Source organism: Copadichromis virginalis, linkage group LG9, assembly GCF_057382275.1.
Source record: "Copadichromis virginalis isolate Kocher_CV1m ecotype Utaka linkage group LG9, C_Virginalis_male_GT1.1, whole genome shotgun sequence".
Taxonomy (NCBI): Eukaryota; Metazoa; Chordata; class Actinopteri; order Cichliformes; family Cichlidae; genus Copadichromis; species Copadichromis virginalis.
This window is the reverse complement of record NC_140626.1, coordinates 32,355,476-32,366,697: the sequence shown is the minus strand read 5'-3', so window position 1 is coordinate 32,366,697 and position 11,222 is coordinate 32,355,476. Positions and strand designations below refer to the sequence as shown.

Sequence of the window (11,222 nt, the reverse complement as noted above, 5' to 3'; positions counted from 1 at the left end):
AAGGCAATGCCATCCAGAGTAAGGATCTTGTTAGTCACAGTGTTACTAAGAATTTTACATCCAGTACGATGTCCTCAGTTTTATCTGAATTTAGAAGCACATAATAATGAGCATTAAAAGTTTGTGAACATGTATGATATGCCTTCTGAAGCATGGATAATATAAATAGAAATGGTCCCAGCATGAAACCCTGTAGAGCATCATCATTAACCTCAGTTGAAGTCAAATTATTATGATTGGGAAACAGACTTCGGATGCAGTATTTCTCTTCATGTAGGTGTAATTCCCATCAGGCAAGCATCACAAAGATCTCCCAACTGCTGTGATAGTTCTACGTGGTTTTGGGGAAATGAATAAAATCTCTTTAAAACAGAATATAAATAACGTTTGTTTTATATTACTGTATATCTCTATATATTGTGTATTACTTAACAGACATATTTTTTCTTTGTTTCATATTCTCTAGGTCACATGGCCGCAAACGTTAATACGTAAGATGTCTTATGGTACTACTTCATTCAACAACCTGAAAAAACAACAAAGAAAAGTATCAACACACCCTTTAAAGCCAGGAGTTAGGAAATGGATAATGTTTAAATAAAGTGTTTGGTCTACTTTAAAAAAAATCGAATCTGGAATAAAATAAACTCACATACAGTGCGGGCATATGAGTTTAATATCAAAGTAAGGAAAAGGATCAGTGATGATTCAGTGTAAACAGGAGAAGTGGTTTCAACACCGCTAGCTGTCCAGTGGATTGAAGATGCAAACCCGCTGAGATCTGTGTTATGCTCAGACTCGAGTTCATCATTGGCCAGTTTACAAGACAGTCACTCAGACTGCAGACCTGACATCCTGATAGAGATCCAGCAAACGTTAAGGCAGACGCATTTGTTTGAGAGGATTTGATTGATTTTCACATTTCAGTCAAGACTCCAACCAGTTGGTGGCGGTAAAGCACTATTTTGCTGTTTGCAAACCGTCAATAAATAATATCAAGAAGAAGAAGAAAAAGAAGACGCACCTGAAAAAAAGGTGGGCGGGACTATTCATTAGCGGAGTTTTTGAATAACTGGAAAAGATTACAAACGTGTACATCTTCACCTGAGTAACATCGACAGAGTAACTCGCACTTTTTTAATTTATTTATTTAATTATTCGAGTCGAAGGAGGAAATGCGAGATTGGATTAAACATGGGAGCTCCAGCAGCAGGTAAGGAAACACGAGAGCATCTCTAGCAAATTTATCTATAAACGTTACACTTTTAAAATGTATCAAAGTTTTGAAGGAAGGGTCTCGATGGGGTTTGTTTACACGGATTACCTGTAGACCTGATTATTTGAAACATAGGCCTTGATTAATATGAGCAGACCTGGTGTGACAGACAGAAAGCGAGGAAATGTAACCTCCTAAGACCCGAACTCTTCCATGGCATGCATTTTTTATTTCCCTTTGATATTCGGGCATATTGGGACCCGATAAATGTAAAAACAAAGAATTAGCAGTTTATTTGTTTTTTTTTTTTTTACCTAATTTTTGTTTCTAAGAAAAACGAGAGCCACACATGAGGATATTCGTTTAAAATTTCGATAGAACAGTAGTAGTATAACGTCCCCGTAAGTCATTCAGTTTCGGTTTAAAATCGTCTGATTCTTTTATTTAAAGCATGTTTCATGCGCAGTAGTCTTTAGTTTCTGCTTCTTGTTCAGTTGTTGCCTTGCATGCCCTGTACAGGCTCTTGGTAAATGCATTGAGGAAATCAATGACTGGTTGTGCCACAATTTTCTCCAGCTAAACAAAAACAAAACTGAGGTAATAGTCTTTGGCGCCAAAGAAAAACGATTACAGGTCACCAGAGAACTTCAATCTATACATCTAAAAACCACAAACCAGGCGAGAAATTTGGGTGTAGTGATGGATGCAGACCTAAACTTAGAAAAACACATTAGGACAATAACAAAGTCAGCATACTATCACCTCAAGAATATATCAAGGATAAAAGATCTGATGTCTCAACAGGACCTGGAAAAACTAGTCCATGCATTCATCTTTAGTAGGCTTGATTACTGTAACAGCATCTTTACAGGTCTACCTAAAAAATCAGTCAGACAACTACAGCTCATTCAGAACTCTGCTGCTCGAGTCCTCACTAAGACCAAAAAAGTGGACCACATCAGTCCAGCTCTGAGGTCTTTACACTGGCTGCCTGTCCGTCAGAGGATAGACTTTAAAGTTCTGATGCTGGTCTATAAAGCTCTGAATGGTTTAGGACCAAAATACATCAGTGACCTCCTAACCCAGTATGAACCTTCCAGATCCCTCAGGTCATCTGGATCCGGTCTTTTATCAGTTCCCAGAGTCAGAACCAGACACGGAGAAGCTGCATTCAGCTTTTATGCTCCTTATATCTGGAACAAACTCCCAGAAAGCCTCAGATCAGCTGAAACACTCAGTTTATTTAAATCCAGGTTGAAGACTCACCTGTTCTCAGCTGTTCATGATTTTATCGACTGTTATTTTTTTAATCAATTTTAAATCGTGCTTTTTTTTTAAATTGTTTTTGTTTTTTAATGTCTCTGTAAAACACTTTGAATCACCTTGTTGTTGAATTGTGCTATATAAATAAACTTGCCTTGCATGAATAACATAAATATAAGATAAGATAACCTTTATTAGTCCCACATGTGGGAAATTTGTTTTGTCACAGCAGGAAGTGAACAGTGCAAAAGTTATATAGCAAAAATTAGAATACAATAAGAATAAAACACTGTACACAACTGTACAGAATAGAATAAAATACTATATACAGTAGAATAAATAGAATAAAATATACAATAGGGTAAAAATAGAATACAAATGCTTAATACAACTGAGTAAAAATACAAGGAGTTCTAATAACTTATCAAAGTGTGTTTAATATTCTGTATAATCAATTTGTATTATTATTGCCTTCAAATGACTTCAGCTGGGATAAGTGATGGATGGAGCGAGTGTTACTGCGGTCTGGGATTTTCCAAACAGGAGGCTGGAAAGGAATTGCACTGGAGCACAGCAGTTAAATATAAGAAATAAAATGCATTTCATTGGCTATGGGACATATTTGTTAGACAAAACATGCACCTACAAATGACATGATGTTACTTTATTCAACAATATATATTTTATGCTAAATTAAAAAAAAAGCCTGAAACTAATATAGAAATACAAAAAGCAAATCAAAGTAAAACTGTTCCTCATTCACATAAACGGGTCATCCCCAGAGAGAATCTGCATAAAAACGGACATCTGACTTGTGCCATGGAAATGCAAGAACCAGCTAAAGCTACATATTTTCTTTGCAAGCCATGTATGCATTTTTCAGAGTTTAAACAGAATTAAGATGGCACATGCCATTTACATTTTCACCTGTAACTTTCAAGTATTTGTAGTATTTTCTATGGGCTGTGTTATATTTATATTGTCTATACCAGCGGTCCCCAACCCCTGTGCCTCGGACCAGTACCGGTCCGTGAGTCGCTTGGTACCAGGCCGCGAGAGTTGAGGCTCAGGTGTGAAATGTATGGTTTTCAGGGTTTTTATCGGTTTTCAGCGTTATTTTGTTATTGTCTTTATCGTTAACTCTGTTTTCCTGGGTCTTTTCACATGTGTTATGAATAAATCTTTTTTTTCGGTACTAGTACCTTAAAGGTCGGTCCGTGAAAATACTGTCGGGCACAAACCGGTCCGTGGCGCAAAAAAGGTTGGGGACCGCTGGTCAATACCACAGGTGTCGAACTCCAGGCCTCGAGGGCCAGTGTCCTGCGGGTTTTAGATGTGTCCTTGCACAGCTGATTTAAATGGCTAAATTACCTCCTTGACATGTCTTGAAGTTCTCCAGAGGCCTGGTAATGACCTAATCATTTGATTCAAGTGTGCCGACTGGTGTTATCTAAAACCTGCAGGACACCGGCCCTCGAGGTCTGGAGTTCGACACCCCTGGTCTATACTGTTGATTGAAAGTTTTGTTGTTGTTTTTTTGTTGTTGTTTTTTTAAGGTTACACAGTTAATAAATCATTTACCATTGTCGCATTAAAATAAACACTGTGAGGCACTGTGTTTATAAGAGTTTTAATTAGTTAATGAATTTTATTCTGTGTTTTCCACCAGGGGAAAACTCCAACAGCCAAAGTCGCTGTAAAATGTTTTGAATAGTTCATAACATTTTCAGTGGTCATTGAAAACAAAGGCAAGCTCAATTTCCCTTGATGGAGGAATTTGGATATACCGCTTAACAAAAAAAATCAAGAAGTGAAACTTCGAGTGGAAGCGAAAGCACAGGAGAAAAAGAAGACTCCGAAGTTAGATCGTAACCTAATGATCCAGAATAAACCCGTGTCTCAGCTTCTAAACCAGTGTTTTAGAAGTTCATCCCTAAATTCTCAGTAAGCTTGTTTTTCAACTCTTGTATATCATTGGATGTTCATACCTGGGTGCATAACAGCCATTAGAACAAGATGTACAGTCCAACACGGAATAGAACAGCAAGAGCTGAACTAACTTCAGTTCAGGCAGCACAAGATGCCCTTCGACCAGCACAAGATGCCGTACAGTTCTTTCGGCCAACACAAGATGCTGTTCGGTTCCTTCGACCAACACAAGATGCTGTTCGGTTCCTTCGACCAACACAAGATGCTGTTCAGCCCCTTCGACCAACACAAGATGCCGTTTGGGCCCTTCAACCAACACAAGATGCTGTTCAGCCCCTTCGACCAACACAAGATGCTGTTCGGCCCCTTCGACCAACACAAGATGCTGTACAGTTCTTTCGGCCAACACAAGATGCCGTTAGGGCTTTTCAGCCAAGACAAGATACCGTTCGGTTCCTTCGACCAACACAAGATGCCCTTCAGGTAAAACAAGACGCCCTTCGGGCAACACAAGATGCACTTCGGGCAACACAAGATGCCCTTTGGGCAACACAAGATACCTTTCGGGCAAAACGAGATGACCTTCGGGTCCTTCAGGCAACACAAGATAACCTTCGGCTCCTTCAGGTAACACAAGATGACCTTCGGGCAAAACAAGACGCCCTTCGGGCCCTTCAGGTAAAGCAAGATGCCCTTCAGGCAAAACAAGATGCCCTTCAGGCAAAACAAAATGCCATTCATGCAAAGCAAGATGCACTTCGGGCCCTCGAGGCAAAACAACATGCCTCTCAGGTCCTTCAGGCAAAACAAGAAGCCATTCGGGCAACACAAGATGCCCTTCAGGCAAAACAAGACTCTCTTCGGGCAACACAAGAGGCCCTTCAGGCGAAACAAGATTCTCTTCAGGCAACACAAGATGCCCTTCAGGCGAAACAAGATTCTCTTCGGGCAACACAACATGCCCTTCAGGCAGCGCAAGATGCCCTTCGGGCAACAGAACATGCCCTTCAGGCGACACAAGATGCCCTTGGGTCAAGACCAGATATCCGTCAGCCTCTTCAGGCAACACGAGATGGTCTTAATGACACTTGTTCACCTTTTGTTGACGAATCAGCAGCAGGTAGCAGTTCTGACTATGAAGAAGTCATGAAACGCATTAATATGGAGTCGGAAACTGTGTTGGATGATGATTAAATAAACTTTAATGAAAATCTGCTCCACTCTCAGCTTATCCTCTCTTTCACTTCTCCAGTAATTTCAGTGGGCCCTGGAGGACATCCTGCCTCTTGCCTTGTTCTCACAGGATGGTCTCACTGAGCAAAATACCCTGTGCAAACAACGTCGCACAAGTAAACAGGTCACCTGATATGCTGTTAAAGGTCTTCACACCTGTTATTAATGATGATTTTTAATGATGAAACCTGCCTGTACCAGTGCAGTGTGACCGGCCTGGTGTTTTTAATGAAGGCAGAAGGAGACGTGCTTTACAGGACTGTCCCTTGGAACAGGAGGCTGCTGGCCCAACACCACAAGAAGCCTGCAGGACCCCTGTTTGACATCAAATGTCAGCAGCAGTCTGTGTGTCAGCTTCATCTCCCACACTGTGAGCTCATCTCCACAGGTGGAGGTCAGTTCTTGCAGGTCTCTCATGTGAATGACGAAGGCATCGAGTTTATTAATCCTCACCTCCGGATGAAGACTCTCCTCCTGACCCAGTCCAAGCTTTGGTTCTGCTCTTCTACAAACCCCCAGTTGATCCTGATCCCAGATCCATCCTCAGTGTGTTGTTGCTTCCAAGGAACATCGTGATCCGTGATGTACAGCGCACCAGGAGGAAACTAAATGGAGATGAGAGGTACATAGATACACCTCCTCACTGCAAACTGCATCCAAGGCAGGTTTACACTCTGTCCACTGTTCCTGAGGATGATCTGATTAAAGTTCAACCAAAAGAAGCTGATTTTGATGATGAGTACCACGACAGCTACTTCACGACATTCCAGGTGATTTTAAGAATCCTCACAGATGTTGACCTCAGTCTGAAAGATGAGAGCAGCTCCACCTGTGGGAAAGAAAATTGTGTCTTTTCTCCCCTACAGTGGGAACTTTGAGTCGTCCTCCTTCTGAGAGGCTGTTAAACACACGAAGCTGCTTCATTGAAGGGATATCAGGACCTGTTCTCAACAGCCTGATCGACAAACTGCTGGAGAAAAAGGTGATAACTGATGCAGAGAGGGAGGCAGCAGATGCGAAGCAAGACAAAAGGGAAAAGGCTCGTTTTGTTATTGACACTGTGAGGAGTGAGTTCACTTTCTCCATGAGAATGATCACATCCTCTGTCAGCACCTCAGGTTAAACTGAATGGATATTTTATGGATCATAATGTGTTTCTTTAATGATGCCAAAGTCATTTTTATCTTTCTTTGACAACTGAAGTGAGTGAAGAAAGACATTTTTTTTTTTATTCTGAAACCATATAATTTAAACTTTTCATCAAATATTGCAGCTGCATTTATTTTTATTCTGCACTTTTGCACTTTGTCACAGACGTTAGAGTTCTTCTGTTCAGTTGTTGTGACTGTGTGGACCAAATCTGACAGGTGAAGATAATTCTTTAAAAAAAAGTTGCATTAAAATCAATTTTGATTTGTTTCAAAGAAGTTCTATAAAATTAAATGTTTATAAATTGTTTTTTACTGCAGATCTCACATGTTATTTATGGCAGGAAGCACACATTTCTCTGTAGGTTTCTGATTTAAAAATCCACATACGCACTTTTTGTAAAGACAGCTGAATGATGACAGTGATTTCAACATCCTAGTCTGAGTTTAAATAAAGGGAAACAAACATTAAAGTGTCTTTAGTGTGTGTTTGAATCTGTTTCAACAAATCTGACAGAAACTAAACAGCTAAACACATTTACCTTTAAATTCCTGGTTTGTTTTGAAATTATGCAATAATGTGAGTTAGATTTTAGTCTGCTCTTTAGGGTGTTTTTCAGCATTATTTATTCTCACTTTTATTTTCAGTTTCTAGTTTGCTTTATTAACTATAATAACTTGTCCCCATGGTTATTTAACTTGTTTAAAGTAAAGTGAAACAATTTTTAGCTTTAAGACGCCTTTAACGAGGTATCAAATTAATTAAATTTACTTGAAAGTGTGTTACAAGATAATTTCCTTTAAACTGTTTGTACCTTCATCAGCCAGCAGGGGGAGGCATTTGCTTAATAAGAGTGCTCTTAAACTCACTGCAGGTGAAACCTGATGAAGCCACGGTTTGATATCCTGCACAAAGGAAACCAAAAGCAGGACAATCACAGAATCTGTGCTCACATCTTTAGACAGCTAAATTTCACCCTAAGTTAGTGTCTGTATGTGTGAAATATAATACTACATTATTCTACAGCTGCACTCTGGTGTCCACATTAATGCTGTATTGTGAGTAAACCAAACTAACATTTGATATCAGTATTTACAGGCTGGCATCAAATGCAGAAGGAAAGGTTTAAAAATAAACTTCTGATTGTTTCCAGGTGAGCAGTTTGTATTGTTTTAGCTCATTTTATTGAGACATGATAAGGTAAGCAATATTTAACATGAAACTTCGACAGTAACCTAAAGTGCAAGCACTCTCTGTCAGTATATCATTTGACTGGTTAGCCCACTATAGAATGGCTTATATTACATAAATCTGAATAAGTTAAATCCAGGATGTCTGAGAATGTAACAGACTGATTCAGTTTCATCTCCACAAGGACAGACAGCCTACAGGACGTCTTTCGAAACACTCAGTTTGATGCATCACACTGTTTATTCAACTTGCGCTCACAACACTCAACATTCGCTTTAATAATCATCAGATTGTTGTACTGGCAGACCGAGGTGGTGGTCCTCATTTTTAAGAAGGGAGTTGAAGGGTGTGTTCCTACTATAGGGGAAATCAGACTCCTCAGCCTCCCTGGGAAAGTCTATGCCAGGGTGCTGGAAAGGAGAGTCCGTCCCTTAGTCGAACCTCGGATACAGGAGAGGGTGGCTGTAGCTCAGGTGGCAGAGCAGGTCAGCCACTAATCAGAAGGTCGGTGGTTCGATCCCAGGCTGCCTCCTGGCTGCATGCCAAATATCCTTGGGCAAGATACTAACCCCATGTTGGCCTACTGGTGGTGGTCAGAGGGCCCGGTGGCGCCTGTGTCCGGCAGCCTCGCCTCTGTCAGTGCGGCCCAGGGAAGCTGCGGCTACAATGTAGCTGCCATCACCAGTGTGTGAATGACTGAATGTAGTGTAAAGCACTTTGGGGTCCTTAGGGACTGAGTAAAGCTCTGTACAAATGCAGGCCATTTACCATTTAACAATGGGAGTTTTTCCCAACCAGTCTGGTTGTCTTAATTCTCAAGATGATAAAGAGCTGGTCCAGTGTTCCACGACCAGGACGAAAGCCGCATTGTTCCCCCTGTGTTGTGTGGACTTGGAGAAGGCATATGACTGTGTCCTGTGGGAGGTGCTGCTGGAGTATGGGGTGTCTAGCCCATTGCTAAGGGCCATTTACAACCTTTGCAAGAGTTTGGTCCACATAGCCGGCAGTAAGTCAGACTCGTTCCTGGTAGTTGATGGACTCCGCCAGGGCTGCCCTTTGTCACTGATTCTGGTCATAGTTTTTATGGACAGAATTTCTAGGCATAGCCAAGTGGCGGAGGGCTTTCACTTGGGTGGTCTCAGGATCTCATCTCTGTTTTTGCAGATAATGTGGTTCTGTTGGCTTCATTGGGTGATGGCCTCCAGCTTTCCTTGGAACGGTTCGCAGCCGAGTTCAAAGCGGTGGGAATGAGAATCGGCACCTCCAAATCTGGGGCCATGGTCCTCAGCCAGAAAAGGGTGGATTGCCCGCTCCAGGTTGGGGATGAGTTCCTGCCCCAAGTGGAGGAGTTCAAGTATCTCAGGGTCTTGTTCATCAGTGACGGAAGAAGGGAGCGGGCGATCGACAGACGGATTGGTGCAGCGGCCACAGTGATGCGAACGCTGCATTGGTCCGTGGTGGTGAAAAGAGAGCTGAGTGTAAAAGCGAAACTCTCAATTTACCGGTTGATCTACGTCCCTACCCACACCTATGGCCACGAGCTGTGGGTAGTGACCGAAAGAACGAGATCGCGGATACAAACAGCAGAAATGGGCTTTCTCTAAAGGGTGGCTGGCCTCTCCCTTAGAGATGGGGTGAGAAGTTCAGCCGTCCGGGTGGGGCTCAGCTTGGGCTGCTGCCCCTGCGACCTGGCCCCGGATAATCGGAAGAAGATGGATGGATGGCACTGTTGTAGTGAACCGCTCAGTGTCATGTCATCTTTATTTTGCTTGATTTATTTATTATTTTTGCTGCATTTACAAAGACATTTTCGGCTCTGCTTCTACTTTGTTGACTTATTAAACATATTTCAGTCTTACCTTACATTATACTGTGCATTGTGCTGATGTTTGTTGTGTTTAAATTAATATTCATGTGGTGGAAGAAAACAGTTTCTCAAATTCATAAAATCTACATCTTACAGTATAAAGCGCCTCGATCCGACTGTTTTTGCAATTTAGTGCAATATATAAAAAACTGAATATAAATTTAGGCACTTCCGCCCTGGCTTCACTTTTATAACGGTGTCTTTGACTTTGAAAGGATCGTAAACCCGCTTCCTGTGTGCGCTCTGACTGCCGCTGGCTTGCGCTCTCAGATTGAGTGATCGGTCCCAGCTCAGCATCCAGCCTTCACACCGGACGGTGCGCCTGTGAGAGGAAGAGCAGAGCCGCTCTCTGTCGTTCAGCTTCTTCACAGAGTTTACAGCCTCGCTGACAGAACTTTGGCCTTTTTGGAGCTTCGGAGCTTCGTTTTACAACATTTCATCCCGGCGTAAACAAGCGGAATTTAAGCTTTGGAGGAGAGCGCAGCGGAGGTCTGGAGATGAACCCCCCGTGTGCCCGCTGTGGCAAGATCGTGTACCCGACGGAGAAAGTCAGCTGCCTGGACAAGGTGGGAACTTTTCTTTGGGGACAAATCAGACGTTTCTGTGTGTTAAACAAAATGATGAAAACAGTTTAACACACAGAAATGCGTGTAAACTGGAGGTGGGTCACGTGAACGGTGAAGTGAGGAAAACTCACCTTTCAAACCCTTTTTAAGCTTCATGCTTGTAAAAACACTGGATCATTATATATAACTACCTTATGAGTGCAACGCTAGTGTGGGTTATTTAAGATGGTCTAGTGACAAAAGCTGTGATACACCGTTGTAGAGACCAAATGTGTGGGTGTGCCGTTTAATTTACCAAATTTATTTCCTCTGTTATTTAAATTTATCTAAAACAAACAAACAAATTAATATATTTCTGTTAATTTAGATTAAACCCAGCTTGCTATAAACACAGTTTACAGTTTTTTAATGTCATCGGTCAGCTCACTTCAGTTGTTTTTCTCTATATTTTTGTAAGTAAAATTGTTAAAGTGTCACAATTACAGATCAAGAAATATTGTAGCAACCAGCTGTTAACATAGCGCAGACTTCTTTTAAATAAGTGCTCGAATGGCCCAATGATATGATGAATAATGGCTGTAACAGGAATGTTTTGGACCATCTTTGCTCTTAAATTCCGGCGTAAAACCACATTGTTAATTTGTGCATTTGCTGGTAACACCTCTGTAATAGTCGCTTGCATAATGGTGATAAATTATTAAAATATCTTCAGCAGCCTCATGCATTCACTGTCAGTCCTGTGTGGAATCAGATGACACAACAGCATGTAGGCAGCAGCGCACATAATATTAGCTCCTCGTCTTCATCA

General features: G+C 41.5%; 2 protein-coding genes and 1 pseudogene across 2 annotated transcripts in view; all 3 read left to right on the top strand.

The window, feature by feature from the left end:
- The first annotated feature begins 4,160 nt into the window (after positions 1-4,160).
- LOC146702272 (uncharacterized) lies at positions 4,161-5,604 on the top strand. Its single transcript, XM_085469228.1, has one exon. The coding sequence runs from the start codon at positions 4,496-4,498 to the stop codon at positions 5,600-5,602; it is 1,107 nt and encodes a 368-aa protein (XP_085325354.1). The 5' UTR covers positions 4,161-4,495; the 3' UTR covers positions 5,603-5,604.
- A 17-nt stretch (positions 5,605-5,621) lies between these two features.
- Positions 5,622-7,246, top strand: LOC146702271 (uncharacterized; annotated as a pseudogene).
- Positions 7,247-10,109: 2,863 nt separating this feature from the next.
- LOC146702270 (LIM zinc-binding domain-containing Nebulette-like) overlaps positions 10,110-11,222 on the top strand; it is a 53,381-nt gene continuing 52,268 nt past the window's right edge. Inside the window, exon 1 of the mRNA XM_085468739.1 lies at positions 10,110-10,414. Coding sequence (XP_085324865.1) covers positions 10,346-10,414 — 69 coding nt within the window. The 5' untranslated portion in view covers positions 10,110-10,345. The remainder of the gene's footprint in view (positions 10,415-11,222) is intronic.